Source organism: Nannobrachium achirus (genome assembly GCF_963921795.1).
Source record: "Nannobrachium achirus genome assembly, chromosome: 14".
NCBI classification, from domain to species: domain Eukaryota; kingdom Metazoa; phylum Chordata; class Actinopteri; order Myctophiformes; family Myctophidae; genus Nannobrachium; species Nannobrachium achirus.
The window spans coordinates 20,480,187-20,496,383 of NC_137821.1; the positions used below are offsets into that span (position 1 = coordinate 20,480,187).

The window sequence follows — 16,197 nt, forward strand, 5'->3', positions numbered from 1 at the left end:
CTCTCCTGAACTTGAATGCAGCATCTTATGTTGAAAGAATTGTGTAGAAATCCATGCCGTACACATCTCCAGTATTGACTTGATTATGCTTAGTTCAGTGTGGTATCAAGCACCGCAAATAGCCGACCTCCAAGCTCACAACGTGTCGCAGCGCGACGCGTTGGAGGTTTGACTGCTATTTTCTATATTTTTTGCCAAAAGGCCCTTTTAGAAATGTCAGCCCCTGCCTCTCCAACATTCTCTGCACGTCCCTATCTGCCATTGACAAACAGCTTATGCTGCTGCCTGCTGTTGCTATTAACTCTTGTTTAGAGCTTCCTACCCCAGGTATCCCCCCTTAGAGAGTGGGATCCTGTAGTCTCGCGTGGCCAGACTGTTGCCTCCCACAATTTGCAAATGCTCCCGTCATACAGTCTGGGAGACGGAAGTTCTAATCATCATGAGTATCTGGCATGAGAAGCGATAAACCGGATGTGAAGCCTCCTCCCCACTTCCGTTTAATTTTTACAGGTACACACATTTATTCTAATATAAATCAAAATCATCTATGGATATATAGCTTGCTGCTTAGCAGAAATTATATTTTAAAATATATTTTTGTGAATGGAAATGGCAGTTTCCGTTACTTGGATTTCAGGAGGTGTAGTTCCAGACTATATAGCATTCAGAGATTGTGGAATAGTTGTCTGGCTACGCGAGACTAGATCCTATGGGGAGACAGGGAGCTCAGGAGGTCTTGTCTGTTCCCCACTCCCCTATCTGGGGGGAGTGGAGCGAAAAAACCAATAAAACACAGGTCAGCAGGTGTATGGATTTAATGGCCTGTAGGGCTGGTGGGATCCTGTGGATAGGAAGCCTGTGTGTGTCAGGCACGTGTGTGTGGGTGCGTGCGTGCGTGAGAGAGTGAGTGAGAGAATGGGAATGTATGCAAAAAACACACAAAGCGGCATAGAGTATCTGTCTATTCATTGAAGCCACTACTGTAGGTTTGGGTTTAGGCAACTTTTAACCGAATCATGACGTGTAGCCTATGCTTGTGTGTGTGCACGTTTGTGTACGTAATAGGCTGTTGACTTATCAGGAGGCCCGGCGATAACCTATGAACTAGTTGTCCTGGCCAATTATCTTGTTAGTTTGCTGGTTAAAAGTGGAACATTGATGATGTATGTGACCTTGCTGTTCTCCTTACTATGGATTTATATGTATAACTAATCTAGGAGCAGTATTCTACTGTTGATGTCAGTCCCTGTGGCTGTGATCAGACCATAGAGTTAACATGGGCCAGACATACTGTAGGCCTACTGTATAAGAGCACCGGCTAAGTTTTGTTGTGAAACTGTCAGCAGTCAGCAGGGGGAGTCAGAGAGTCATTATTAGCCCTGAACTCAAAGTGGTAAAGAGTGAAATTCTTGTGTTCTAAGTTTCTTCAAAAGTGTATATTGAAAGGAAATGAGTGGTGCAAGAAGAATAATGCAAACACACTGCAGTCAGTGTTTTTAATTTGCTTGATTCAGTATTTAGATATTTGATATTCATTTTATCAGACACTCCCCATCCAGGGCCCATTCCTATAGAAGTAAGCAATTTACCATGAGAGGGCTTCGCCTCGTGCCACAACCCTGAAACTGTGGCAAATCAGCCAACAACCCACGACCCTCGAATGGTAAATTGCTTTTCTACCACTTCTACCATATAAATGAAAGAAAACACAGTTGTAACTTGCAAGGTTATTTAGTTATACAACTGCAACTCAACAGTGGGTGGGGTCCATGAGCCAACTCAAGGTTGTTGACTGATTTACCACTGTTTTAAGCCAATCAGATCCAGTATCTGAACACACTATTTTAACCACAATAGATTCATCAAAAACACATGTCTTTTTTTCTGGTGTCTCATACTACTCTCCTAGAAAGAAAGAAAAGCACCTGTAGACAACAGAGGATGGGCCCACACACATTTGATTTTTAATTAACGTATACATTTAATTTTAGTAAATTGTCAATGACCACGCGGCCCAGTTCCCCCAAGGGCCCCTGAGAGCCAAGGGCCCCTGGCAACTGCCCCACGGCCCAATGGTTAATCCAGCCCTGTTTACGACAGAAGGTCAAGAAGGTCAAGGTGTGTGTGTGTGTGTGTGTGTGTGTGTGTGTGTGTGTGTGTGTGTGTGTGTGTGTGTGTGTGTGTGTGTGTGTGTGTGTGCGCGTGCGCTTGCATGTGTGTGTGTGGGTGCGCGCACACTGTGCGTGTGTGCGTGCGTGTGAGAGAGAGAGAGAGAGAGAGATAGTTGAGAGGCAGAAATAGAAACACAAGCAGAGTGTGGGAGAGAGAGAGAGAGAGAGAGAGGTTCCTTGCTTGCTTGCCCGGTTTAAATTCCATGACCTGAATCCCTTCCAAACACTCACACCCTCTGCGCGCTATTGGACGGGAGAGGGTAACGTGGACTCTGATTGGCCGACGAGAGCACAGTTTAAATCCCCCTCCGACACAGGCCTGTAGAACGCGCTTATTTCATGGTGGTGGGTGTGTGTGTGAGCCACGGTCTCTGCTCTCAAGGTGTGCGAGGGGTCAAGAAGACAACCACTGACTGTCGCTTAAAAGGCTCGAGCTAAAACTCTCGGAGAGTCTTAACATCTGTGGGCTTGGAGACTAGACAGGGAGATCTGTAGAGAGAAGGCCAAAAGTAAGTAGTGTGTGTGTGTGTGTGTGTGTGTGTGTGTGTGTGTGTGTGTGTGTGTGTGTGTGTGTGTGTGTGTGTGTGTGTGTGTGTGTGTGTGTGTGTGTGTGTGTGTGTGTGTGTGTGTGTGTGTGTGTGTGTGTGTGTGTGTTCTTTTCCATTGCACTGACAAAGTGTGCAATTAATCTAAGTCTGGAGAGATGATGAATTGAAATCTCGGTTTCACAGCTGAATGTTCACTTAGGCCAGTAGTCCATAGGAATCTGATTTTAACAGCATGGCCTTATTCTGACATAATCAGGGAAAACACTTTATGTAATTAACCTGCACGTGTCTGTGTTTTGCACACACGGATGTACACGCATTGTTTGGACTGTCAACAACAGGGCCTGAGGATCACGTGTGTGTGTGTGTGTGTGTGTGTGTGTGTGTGTGTGTGTGTTGTTGGGGGGGGGGGGGGGGGCACTTAATGCACTCACCTCCACCATATATTGAGGTCAATAGGATAGATAGATTAAGAAAGATTTAGTCTTGTTTGTGTGTGTGTGTGTGTGTGTGTGTGTGTGTGTGTGTGTGTGTGTGTGTGTGTGTGTGTGTGTGTGTGTGTGTGTGTGTGTGCACGCGCGTGTGTGTGTGTGTTGGCTAACTTTACACCCTGGTGTTATCTGATAATGTATGTCCCGATGCGTTTACACACCACTCTTCGACTCAATACAAACTCAGCTTTATTGTCACATCGCCAGAGTAAAAACGTGGGTTAAAGTTCTTTGTCGTACAAGATCCATCAAAGGTGGACTTTCAAGAAAGGAGGAAAGAGACAGAGAAAGAAAGAAACAAAAACTGAGCAGATATCAACATGAGCAGCGTAAAATATATTAAGATGCATGAAATAGGCTGTATAAGGTGCATGGTTGACAATAGCATTGGGATGAGGCAAATAACAGCCGACGTATAGGCCTATGTCATTATGAAATGATGTGATATCAAATTATAACAACCTTGACAGAGTCATATAGTCAGATTCAGATTCACTTAATTATACATAAAAACTAAAACCGCTCAATAAAAACAATAAAAACAGGGCACAAATATCAGTGAAAGTATATAGTGCAGAGTGCTGAGGGTTAAAGGTTACGGTCACTCCTTCCTGATATATCGGCTATAGTCTCCTCTCTATCCCCCAAACTAACAAGCAAACCTTTTGGGACAGAGCCTTCAGTGTGACAGCCCCCATCCTGTGGAACTCTCCCATTGAAGATTTGTCCTGCTCCAACTCTGGAGTCTTAAGGCTGCCTTGAAAAGACACCTATTCTCTCAGGCTTATGGCAAATAGTTGTTTGTTGTTTTGTCTGTCTGTTTGTTTAGTTGGTTCATTGTTTTTGAAGGGTTTCATGAAAGGTGCAATAAATTCAAGCTATAGCTTTTTGATATTTGTTTTAATTATTGTTATTGTCGGTTGTGCAGTTGGAAGATGGCTCATGTTGATGTTTTGCCTTTGGTAAACTCACTCTTTAGCTGAAATACCCCTTATGTTAGGCTGGGCAATATGGACAAAATATAATATTTTGGTGTTTGACCAAATACTTTGATATCGATATTGTGACAATAATATCCTATTATCATTTTGTGATCTTTTTGTTTTCAAATATAGCGGAAATAGCCTAGCCACATGCTTTTATATCATTTATTTTTGAAATTATACTAAGGCCTATTCATTTAATGTTTCTGGGAGTAGGGGCGGGGGCCAATATCATATTGCTCAGCCCTGCCCTTATGTCAACATTTCAATGGGCGTGTATTAAGCTGTCATGGTTGAATGGAGGGTTGGTAGGTTGAGTCCAGTGTAAAGGCACAGTGATGCATGTCCAGCTGCAGTGTCCACACCACTGGTTTGGTTTATCCCACTAACCTACTATTGTCAGGCTCCAGTCCTGACCTATGGGTCACATGGCTTCTTACTTATACTACTAACGTCACTGTTTGTGTGTTTTAGCCATAGAATTATAATAAGTAGGGTTTTAGCGCTCTTATCCAAAGTGACTTACAGGTTCAAGTACACAACAAACTCATGCATGTTCACATAAGGGAAGACAAATAAACAAAAACAAACAAAGATTTTCATGTCACACATTGTGTCTCTCTCCTCTTTTTATCTGTGGTTTAGCTAGCTGTTTGCTAGCTCCTTTCGGAACCTCTCCGAGCTGCATAGCGGAGGGAGAGGTTCCGAGAGGAGCTAGCTGTTTGCTTTTGTTTCTCTTGTTGTGCTCTGATTTGTTAGGGCTGAACAGCCTGTCGCATGTTGGGTCTGTATCGCCAACACACCGCAAAAAGACAGACAGACAGGCCATCTTTTGAAGATAAACAAACACGCAGGATAGCGAATCCCTGTGAGAACATGCTTAAATTCATCCATCAACTGTATGAACTATAGAACAATGTCATGTTCACAGTGCTGAATATTATCAGACAATAAAATACAATAATGCTGTTTAAAGAGAGACACCCCCCCCCCCCCACCCCCCCCACCCACACACACACACACACACACACACACACACACACACACACACACACACACACACACACACACACACACACACAGTTCCTCTGGACACATTTCTAAATAATATAATAAAAACAAAAAATAAAGAGGTATTTATTCCAATTCCTAATGTCAGGATATTAAGACATTACTTCCAACTGAACCCCCCACCCCCCTCTCTCTGTCTCTCTTTCTCTCTGTCTCAGAGATCAGGGGTTCAATCGGGCCAAGAGTTACCAAAGACTATAAAAAGTTTACCCAATGCCTCCCTGCTTGGCACTCGGTACCAATGCTTGGATTGGGATCCATGTGACATAACTAGCGTTATATCCAGGTGGTGTACTTTTACCTCATGTGACAAACTAGCGTCATGTCCAGGTTGTGCATTTGGACACTAAGCTGCCTCACGTTACAGAAACAAGAGCCTAAAGGTCTCCTGACCTATGGACCACATGACTTGAGAACCATTGGTATTCCCAAGGTTACTTACTAATTATATTCGAGTTGTCTCCAACAGGGGATTCGGGATCCCCAGGGGTCCTCAGACTAACAACAGGTGGTCCGCCAATTATTTGTGTGATGGGCACCATTAGCCGAAAATAGCCGATCTACAAGCTCACAAGGCCTCACGCTGCGAGCCGTTGCAAGCTTGTATATCGTTGTTTTCAGCGAAGAGGGTTGGTGTACAAGGAAAAAAGAGCAGACCAAGTACAGAGCCAAAGGTCAAATTTAGTGTTGAGGGTTTAAGTGGTTAAATGTCTGAAAATAGGCCATGATCTAACATATTGATCCTACACAATCCAACATGACAGCACTGATGATGATGATGACAAACAAGTCTTTGAAGCAATGCATGAAATCTATGAAAAGGTTTAAACTGCAACACAAGTTTATTTATAGTTTAGTATGAGAAACGTCACCACGTCTCCATACGTATGTGTCCCATATGGAGATCCCTGATGTCATCAATATTACGCCCATATCTAACAGGACTTCATATGGGAATGCCCATATATGGAGGCCACATCGGCCACATACCACACTAACAGAATCCATATATGGGTAAGACAGATGGCCAAGATAGCCCATATCTGTGTGGCTGGCTCTACAGACAGGGATCCCCATATATGGGCATAAAAGAGATTGTATGTATGATGTCAGATGTCATAGACGTCATAGGACTTTCTCATAACGAATAGGATTTGGACTCTCACAGCATATCTCCATATACAATACATGGATCTCCATATATGGGTACCAGGAGTCTCTATATATGGGTAACTGGTCCGATATACATCACTGGCCAGATGGCCAAGACATGGCGCGACCTCGCCCTTTAGGGTCGAGGTCGCTTGTCGCCCTTAGGTGTCTTACTGGTATGATATATAGTGGGTGCCCCTGCTTCATCTCTCTCTCAGCTTGGGGGTCCATGGCCTGAAAAACGTTGAAGAACCCTGTAATCTAGTCTATTACATTTGTAGTATGCTCTACTACTCTAACCATGTAATCCTCTCCTCCCCTGCAGCCCATCATGTCTGGTTCCATTCTGGTCAGTCTGTTGAGATGTGGTCGCTCCACTGTCACACGCCACACCTTCTTCACCGTGCGCTCCACTCCCGACGCTCCCGCTGCAGCAGCCACAGTACAGGTCAGCTTACTCTGATCAATGTAGGTTTTCTTTTTGAGCGGTGGTAAACCGCTCCATAGAGTGGCTGTGCGTGTGTCTGTAGCCTTTTTCCTCAGCGTTTTGCCATAGCAAAACGTGTGTGTGTAGCATATAGCCTGTACATCCTAGACTCAAATCCTAGTCTGAAGACGTTATGCAAGCACGACCACCGCTCACTTCACATTGGGTGTGATTTTTACATTCTGTTCAGAAGATTCTATTACTTATTGATTATTGCAGCAAAAGGCAAGCAAGGAGTGAGCAAAGCAACTTTCCCATTCAAATAGGGTGCTCTATTATGAAGTGAGTATGTGATTGATTGAGAAATGATAGAAGCATGGAGCTGAGATGTACCATTGGTCGGCCAGCTGACAGCTGAGTGAGCACTGAGTTCCCTGACAGAACTTGCTCTGTACATGTCTCTCTCTGTGTGTAGATGTGTGTGCGGTGTCGCAGCAGTGTACCCAGGTTCGACCCAGACAGCAGTGGTAGGCCGATTACGTGGGACTCGTTCGGTATCTGGGACAACAGACTGGAAGAACCCATCCTGCTGCCTTCCAGTATACGATATGGAAAACCTATTCCACAAGTATGAATCAATCAATCAATCAATCAATCAATCACCGACTGATTGAACGAATGACTCATTGATTTACATGTTTGTATTGAGTGAGTGAGTGAGTCTGAATGACTGCCTGACTGAATGAATCAGAATCACTGAATGATTGGATGAACGAATCACTGACTGATATCAAATCATTACATTAATGGATGAATAAATACATGTATGAATGAATGACTGAATGAATGACTGACCGACTCTGTTTGTCTCTTTGTGTGTCCATCTGTCCGTCTCTGTGTGTCTCCAGGTCAGTCTGTCCAGGGTGGGCAGTGCGTGTGTCCTGGGTCAGAGGAGACAGAACGAGGACAGACTGAAGATCGCCCGTATCCACGACAACCTGCTGTACTTTGCGGTGTTTGACGGACACGGCGGCTCACACGCTGCAGACTTCTGTTACACATACATGGAGAGATATATACGGTACAAACTGAGTCATAATGTTGTTATTACAATCATGTCACCACACTGAGAAGGCTAGCATAATGTATTCAAATCAAGGTGCAAGGTAGACCGTATTGGACCTGTTCTGTCTTGAATGTTAAATACAACAAGTGCAGTAGCCATTAACATGACTTGACTTGGGAGCGCCCGCTGGCCTGGTGGTCAAGGCGCATACCACATACTAGGCTATGATGCCTGCTGGCATCGCCGGTTCGATTCCCGATCCGGACGACCTTTGCCACATGTCATTCCCCATCTATCTCCCTATTTCCTGTCAGCCTACTATCCTATCAAATAAAGGCATAAAAAGCCCAAAAACAAATCTTAAAAAAAAAAAAAAAAAAAACATGACTTGACTTAACTCTTCCCACAATACCCGTCATTTTCCTTGGCATTGATTTTGCAAGTAATTGTGGCGCACACTGTTGTCAGAGAACCGTTGATCGGATTATCTTCACTTCCGGCACTTGGACTCCCTTGGGGTGTCAGGCAGCACACTGGACTCCCTTGGGGTGTCAGGCAGCACACGCCGAATATGAAGGTGACGATTGGTTGGACAGTTCCTTTATTGCTATGTTTGTGTTTATGTGTGTGCTTGCAGAGATGCACTGGAGGAAGAAGAGAACTTGGAGAAGGTTATGATGAAGGCATTTCTGGATGTGGACAAGGCCCTACACACACACCTCAGCCTCTTTCACAATGGTGAGACACACACACGCACGCATGCATGCACGCACACATACTGTACTGTACATACACACGCACGCACTCTCTCTATCTCTTATACTCTGTCTACTCGCCAATATATATTCATGAATGTATTACTAATAGTCTGACTGCATGTGTGTGTGTGTGTGTGTGTGTGTGTGTGTGTGTGTGTGTGTGTGTGTGTGTGTGTGTGTGTGTGTGTGTGTGTGTGTGTGTGTGTGTGCGCGCGCGCTTGTGTGTGTGCGTGCGTGCGCGCACCAACAGCCTCCTTCCTGACAGCGGGCACCACAGCGACCGTTGCTATGCTACGAGATGGGGTGGAGCTTGTCGTTGGGAGTGTTGGCGACAGTCGAGCGGTGCTATGCAGGAAGGGACAGGCCCACAAACTGACAATAGACCACACCCCCGACCGCAAGGATGAGAGAGAGAGGTACGCACCTACACACGCACGCACGCACTCACAAATTATAATTATCCTTAACCACTACCTGCCCAGGACACTAAATGGTAAATGGTGTATCAAAGAACCTTCATCCAAAGTGCAAAGCAGTCAACACCTTCAACACACTCACAACGTACACATTCACACACCGACAGCAAAGGACATCATATGTAAGGCACCAACTTGCTCATCTGGAGCATTTAGTGCGGGGTTCAGCTCAAGGGCACTTCGACAGTAACCCTGGGTGACCCGGCAATCAAACCAGGAACCTTCCAGTTCCCAAGTTCCTATATATCACTGCAATATAAAACTGTTTTCCATTAGACAGAACAGAACTAAATCAATCTGACTCCTTCTCTACCCTGCTATGATACAGGTGAAGTCCATTGAACTAACTGTGTTGCATTGTGGGATAGATCACACCACTAAAGTAGCTGTGGTTGTGTGGTGGCTAGTGTAGTATGTCACAGTCACACCCTCTACCACTTAGGCTACTTTTAACCATTTAGGCCTGAACACATTATGATGCAATATTTTATGCTTTAAAGGGATAGTTCACCTATTTTTGACATAAAGCTGTGTGAAATACTTGCCATTAAAATAGTGGTTACAAATGTATTAATCCATTACCAGAGTCACATGGTCAGAGTTCTGGTCAGTTTTAGATGAATATAAAGTAGTTCCGGTGATTTGGCAGGGGCTCATGGCCCAACCATTAAAAATAGATGAATCCACAAAACTAGCTTCATTTGTATTGTTGACCTATTTCTACCAAATAGACCAACTTTCGTTCAACTTTGACCCCTCTGTCACATGGTACTATTTTTTGTGTCCAGTATCACTACGCCGCTGCAACGTATTTCCCCAAAACAAGGTGCTTTGCAGGCAGCTGATCAGAACGAAACCTCACTCTATATGGTAGAAATAGGCCAACAATACAAATTACGCTAGTTTTGTGGATTAATCTATTTTCAATGATTGGGCCACGCCAAATGGCCCCCACCCCATTGGAACTACTTAATATTCATTAGAAACTAACCAGAACTCTGACCACGGGACTCTGGTAATCAATTAATACATTTTTAACCACTGTTTTAATGGCAAGTATTTCACACAGCTTTATGTCAAAAATAGGTGAACTATCACTTTAAATATAAAAAACAGCAGATATACAAGCTCACAGCGCGGCACCGAGTGCCGCGCTGCGAGCTTGTAGATGTGCTATTTTTGAAAAATCATGAAAATTACAATTTTGACCCGATTCTATAAGTGTCTTTTGAATCCTTCTAAGATTTTTGAAAAAAAAATATATATATTTCTATGTCAGCAATCTGGCCAGCCATCGTCAAAGAAAAGGTCCTTTTCACTTAACTGGAGCTCAGTTAGTCTGTTCTTGAGAGACTATACTATGTCAGTGGTGCTCAAACCTTTTCATGTGAAGGACCCCCAAAATGATATTTATTTGGCCACGGATCCCCATTTCAAAATATCTAATTCCAGGGACCACCCAGAAGCAAAATTTGAGTTACAAACGTTCGCTTTGAAAATACATATATTCAAAGATTTGCACAAATTTTCACGACCTTTTCAAAAATATTGAAATTATTTTTCACTAGTTAAAGAAGCATTCAATAATTCCAGGCCTAAATGGGTTAAGGCAGATTGGTTTTGAATAGTATTCACGCATGTGATTCAGAACCAGTGTTTACAGCAGTAGAGTGTGATGTTAAAAGCCCAGTGCTTCTCAACACATTAATATTAATATTACAGTTTTTTCATTCATTATTATATAAAAAAATATACATTGCTTATTTCAGCTTTCAATGATTCCTAGTGAAAGGTTTTGCTACTGTGTGGTGTTTGGGAAAACAGAAGTATCCACATAGGAACACATTATGTTGAGAGTTTGAAATATAAACCGTAGAATGGAAAGTTACTGGCTATGTCTCAAGTCCCACCCGCACAGTCACCAGACCCTAGTTGGACTGGACACGTACCACATAAAGCACTGAGTCTCAGGTTCAATTCCAGCTAGAAACCTGTGTCCCTTCCCCCTCTCTCTCTCTGGGTGATGTCATTATTCCTAATAACAATATGAAATCCGTTATTTTACAAATAACTAATCCTCCATCAGAGATATTTTATAGAGATGTTAAATAATCTACTTGGGTCACTGAGGCGTAATGTTATATAATAGCTAGACGTTGTTGAATGGCGGTGTATTTTGGATGCCTGCGGGGCTTCTGGTGATGGGACTGAATCGTACCAATGCAGGATCAAGTTCAAACCACGTACCGGTACATGAGGTTTTGTTATTTATAAACCCGCGCTCTCATGGAGGAAAGTTGGCAGCTGGCAGGAGGGTCTCTGTTTAGACATACTGTACAAGGTACTTTAGATTAGGGGTGGAAAGTTACTAAGTACCTTACTTAGCTACTGTACTTACAAGCATTTCTACGTTAATTGAGTATTTCAAACTTCTACTCCACCTCATCTCATTGCAAATATTGCTACTACTCCACTACAATTAATTTGACAACTTTAGTTACTAGTTATGAACCACCCTCACCTTTACTAGCTGCAACATTAAATGGATTAATCCGGCAGTGGTAGAAAGTAACATGTACTTAAATACAGTACTTAAGTACAAATTTGAGGACGTTTTTTACTTGACTGGTTTTATGTTTTCAGTACTTTTACTCCACTACAAGTATTTAAAAACGTACTGGTTACTTTGTTGATCTTTATTATTAATTTAATACAAAACATGCATTAACCAATTCATCTTTGGCTATAGTTGAAAATAGACAATTTACAAGCTCACAACATGTCGCAAGTTCGCAATGTGTTGTCAGCTTGTAGCTGCTATTTTCAAAATATTTTGACACTTGTGAAATAAATGGGACATTCTACACAATGAGTACTTTTACTTTTTGTTCTTTAAGTACTAATTCTAGTATTTCTACATTGTGGTATTGATACTTTTACTTAAGTTAGAAATGTGAGTACATGTTTATTTACTGTGTAGGTCTACAGTAGCTGTACAGCAGTATGTTTAGAGGATACACAAGTCAAATGAAACCAGTATTACATGTATGTATGTAATGACATACAGTAAATGAATACCGGCAGCCTGGCTCACATGGCTCTTGTAGAACTATAGACAATGTGTCAGATAATACTTTACAGTGTATCCACACTTAATTGCATAACAGAGCAGTTATCCTGGCATAAAGCATGCTGCTATTTATATCCGCTTCCATGTTCAAACTCATATGAACTTATCAACCTGAGCAGGACTGCGCTGTAAAACCTTCAGTATCCTAATGTCTGTCTGTCTGTCTGTCTGTCTGTCTGTCTGTCTGTCTGTCTGTCTGTCTGTCTGTCTCACCAGCATTTCTCATTCACACTACGCACTCAGATTATCACAATGACTCCATGCATTCAGACCAACAACCCTCAACTCACAAATATGTTACTTGTAGTAATTATTTTAAGTGAAGAACCTCATATGGTTCATACTGTATGTGTCACAAAAATAGCCAATCACATTTAACATGACTCTCCAGTCTCCATGGTCCATTCTCTTTCCCAGGCAGTGCAGTAAATTAATGGATTATAAAGTAGGACAACTACGGTCGTGTTACATAACATAACAGGAGCAGCTTATCCAACAGTATACGAATGACCCTGGAATACTTTATTATTACAAAACACTGGTTCATATTACCCTTACTGACTGTACGTGCTGTAAAATCATTCAAGGTGCCTATTGCTTCATACACACGCTTTACATGCAGGCACGCAGTGAGATGCTTGTAATTCTCTCTCTCTCTATCTCACTCTCACTTTTGCCACACACACACACACACACACACACACACACACACACACACACACACACACACACACACACACACACACACACACACACACACACACACACACACACACTCACACACACACACACACACACAGATCTGTTGGTTGGACAGATCTTACTGTCTGTCTGTCTGTCTATCAGTCTGGATTTGCACAGATTGCACTGATCGGTATGCATTTATTAACTGGTCCATACTGTACAAGGCATCAAATTTGAACGGAAACGTTGATATGAGAACAGTTAAAAGTTAACGTGATTGTGTTGAAGTTGACTGTTCAGTATAAAGCAATACCATCATACGTCATGACACAGATGTATGTATGACATAATAACAGGAACAGCTGATCCAACAGTACAGTATACATCATGTAACACATGTAACACATACAGTATGACCCAGAATACGTTAGTTGTCGTGTGAATGTGTCTAGTGTAGTTTTCAAATGTGATGCTTTGTATGGTCCAATTAAAGTACAAACCATTCTGTAACACTTGAAAGGTGCATGATTATCGCTCCTCATAATGATATCTGTGCGCGCGTGTGTGTGTGTATAGGATAAAGGAGAGTGGAGGCTTCCTGGCGTGGAACAGTGTGGGCCAGGCTAACGTTAATGGCAGGCTAGCCATGACAAGAAGCATAGGAGACTTTCACCTCAAACACAACGGAGTGATCGCTGAGCCAGAGACACGACGAGTCAAGGTTAGCTTACGTGTGTGTGTGTGTGTGTGTGACACAAAGTATCAACATCGGTTTACGTGTGTGTGTGGCATGAATAACCAATATCAGTTACATGGCTTTTACATGGCTGATCAACTTCGGTGTACGACAGACATGTGTGTGTATGTGACACAACAAGTTTATGTCATTTAGCGCATGCGCTCTCAAAAAAATAGCAGATCTACAAGCTCAAAACGCATCGCGCTGCGATGCGTTTTGAGCTTGTAGATCGGCTATTTTTGCTTCTTTTGAATGGGAATCCTGAATAATTTTTTTGTTGTTTTTGAATTGGAATAGCTGATCAACTTCAGTATACGACATGCGTGTGTATGTGACACAACAAGTTTATGTCATTTAGCGCATGCGCTCTCAAGTGACACGAAGAATCAACCTCAATTTACGTGTGTTGTGCATGTTTGTATTCTATACCAGTGTATGTATGTGTGTGTATGCTGTAACAAAAGTATGTGTTTGTGTTTGTGCATGTTCACTTCAGGTGCAACATGCCAATGACAGCTTCCTGGCCCTGACAACGGACGGAATCAACTTCCTGCTCAGCGACCAGGAGATCTGTGATGTCATCAGCCAGTGCCACGACCCCACCGAGGCAGCTGAGGTCATCTCTGAGCAGGTACAGTATGATGTTATCATTCGGCGCCATATCCCAGCAGTTAGCTGGAGGGAGAGCAAATTGCTGACAGAAATGAAGCAAGAACGCCTTGTACCAATACCCATCTGGCTTTATTTCTTTGTCTCTGCTCCACATCAGTAACAGGTCATCAGTTTCAGAGCTCTAACGCAATGGTTCTCAAACCTTTTCATGTCAAGGACCCCTGAATTAAGGTTTAATTTCACCACGGACCCCCATCTGAAAAGATTTTGTGCCACGGTGGTGTCAATATTTTCAAAACTATTCAAAGTGCACAGTCTGCCATGCTTTACTAGATAGTTTAAATAAAGAACTAAGAGGATGATGAGCTGATACTGTATGTGAAGATATCACAGATTGCTCTTGGACACGAGTGAGAGGGACACATTCCTCTCACACTTGAGGTTTCCTCAATCTCCTGACATCATCACATCACATTATTAATGCTCCCCCAATGCGCCTGGCTCACATGTCTCTTGTAAAAGGAGGTGACAACTAGACAATGTCCGTTATACAGTATGTACTGTACAGTGCATCCATACTTAATTGCATAACAGAGCAGTTACCCTAGCTGGCATAAAAGCATGCTGCTATTTATATCTGCTTCCATGTTCAAACTGTCCATCTGTCTGTCTGTCCATCTGTCCATCTGTTTCTCTGTACCATATATTAATGAGTGTGTGTGTGTGTGTGTGTGTGTGTGTGTGTGTGTGTGTGTGTGTGTGTGTGTGTGTGTGTGTGTGTGTGTGTGTGTGTGTGTGTGTGTGTGTGTGTGTGTGTGTGTGTGTGTGTGCGTGCGTGCGTGCGTGCGTGCGTGCGTGCGTGCGTGCGTGCGTGCGTGCGTGCGTGTGTGTGTGCGTGTGTGCAGGCATTGCAGTATGGCTCTGAAGATAATGGAACCATCCTCATCGTTCCTTTCGGGGCCTGGGGCAAACAGCAGAGCACTGACGCCGTCTATAGTATGAGCAGAACCTTCGCATCGAGTGGAAGATGGGCATAAAGGCACTCGCGTGCCGTGCGCACACACACACACACACACACACACACACACACACACACGCACACACACACACACACACACACACACACACACACACACACACACACACACACACACACACACACACACACACACACACACACACACACACACACACACACACACACACACACACACACACACACACACACACACTGTCACAGAACAGCCCTGTAATTTGTTTGCTTCGTGTATATAGATAATTTCATATTTTTCTATTGTTTCCTTGTTGCTGCAATGTTGAGGAGCCAAAACCCAATAACTTTACTTTTATACTTGTATAATAGGATGTACAAATAAATGGAACCTTGAGCTTTCTGAAAACAGACACTAATTGTTATGTTTCCAATTATCTATAGTCCATCTTTGGTACAGTTCTCAAAATGTCCAAAATGAATATAATAATAATTGGGAACACTGGCCCCCAAAAATCTAAATTATGCATGTTAAGCTGATATAAACAAATGTCACTTGACAGAAATTATATTATTGTTATCACTACTCATATCCATTGTCAGATAAAGTCAATGACTCAAATGACTGTCTGTCTTGAAACCAATGTGAAGTTTTTTATAAATGTTGTTTGAAAAGACTAAAAACCGAAGCACTACTATGTATTGCATATATTTATTTATTTATAAAAAAGGATTTTTAATGGTTTATGAAACATCTACCATACAAGCAATGTATAAAGGAGAAGGAACACGCGCATCCTATTCTGACTGCAGCACTTTGTCATGTTAATAAGCAATAGAATAGAGGAAGTGTGTTATGATTATTAGTGTGATTATTGCACCTTATACCGATATTATT

At 42.7% G+C, this 16,197-nt stretch overlaps 1 protein-coding gene across 1 annotated transcript; it reads left to right on the forward strand.

Moving 5' to 3' along the window:
• Nucleotides 1-2,641: 2,641 nt before the first annotated feature.
• Nucleotides 2,642-15,345, forward strand: ppm1ka (protein phosphatase, Mg2+/Mn2+ dependent 1Ka; the record flags this gene model as incomplete). The annotated part of the gene is made up of 9 exons (XM_080741229.1): nt 2,642-2,680; nt 6,742-6,864; nt 7,319-7,471; nt 7,752-7,924; nt 8,547-8,647; nt 8,918-9,083; nt 13,534-13,678; nt 14,193-14,327; nt 15,214-15,345. The coding sequence occupies exons 2-9, from the start codon at nt 6,748-6,750 to the stop codon at nt 15,343-15,345; spliced, it is 1,122 nt and encodes a 373-aa protein (XP_080597355.1). The 5' UTR covers nt 2,642-2,680; nt 6,742-6,747.
• Between the last annotated feature and the right edge of the window lie 852 nt (nt 15,346-16,197).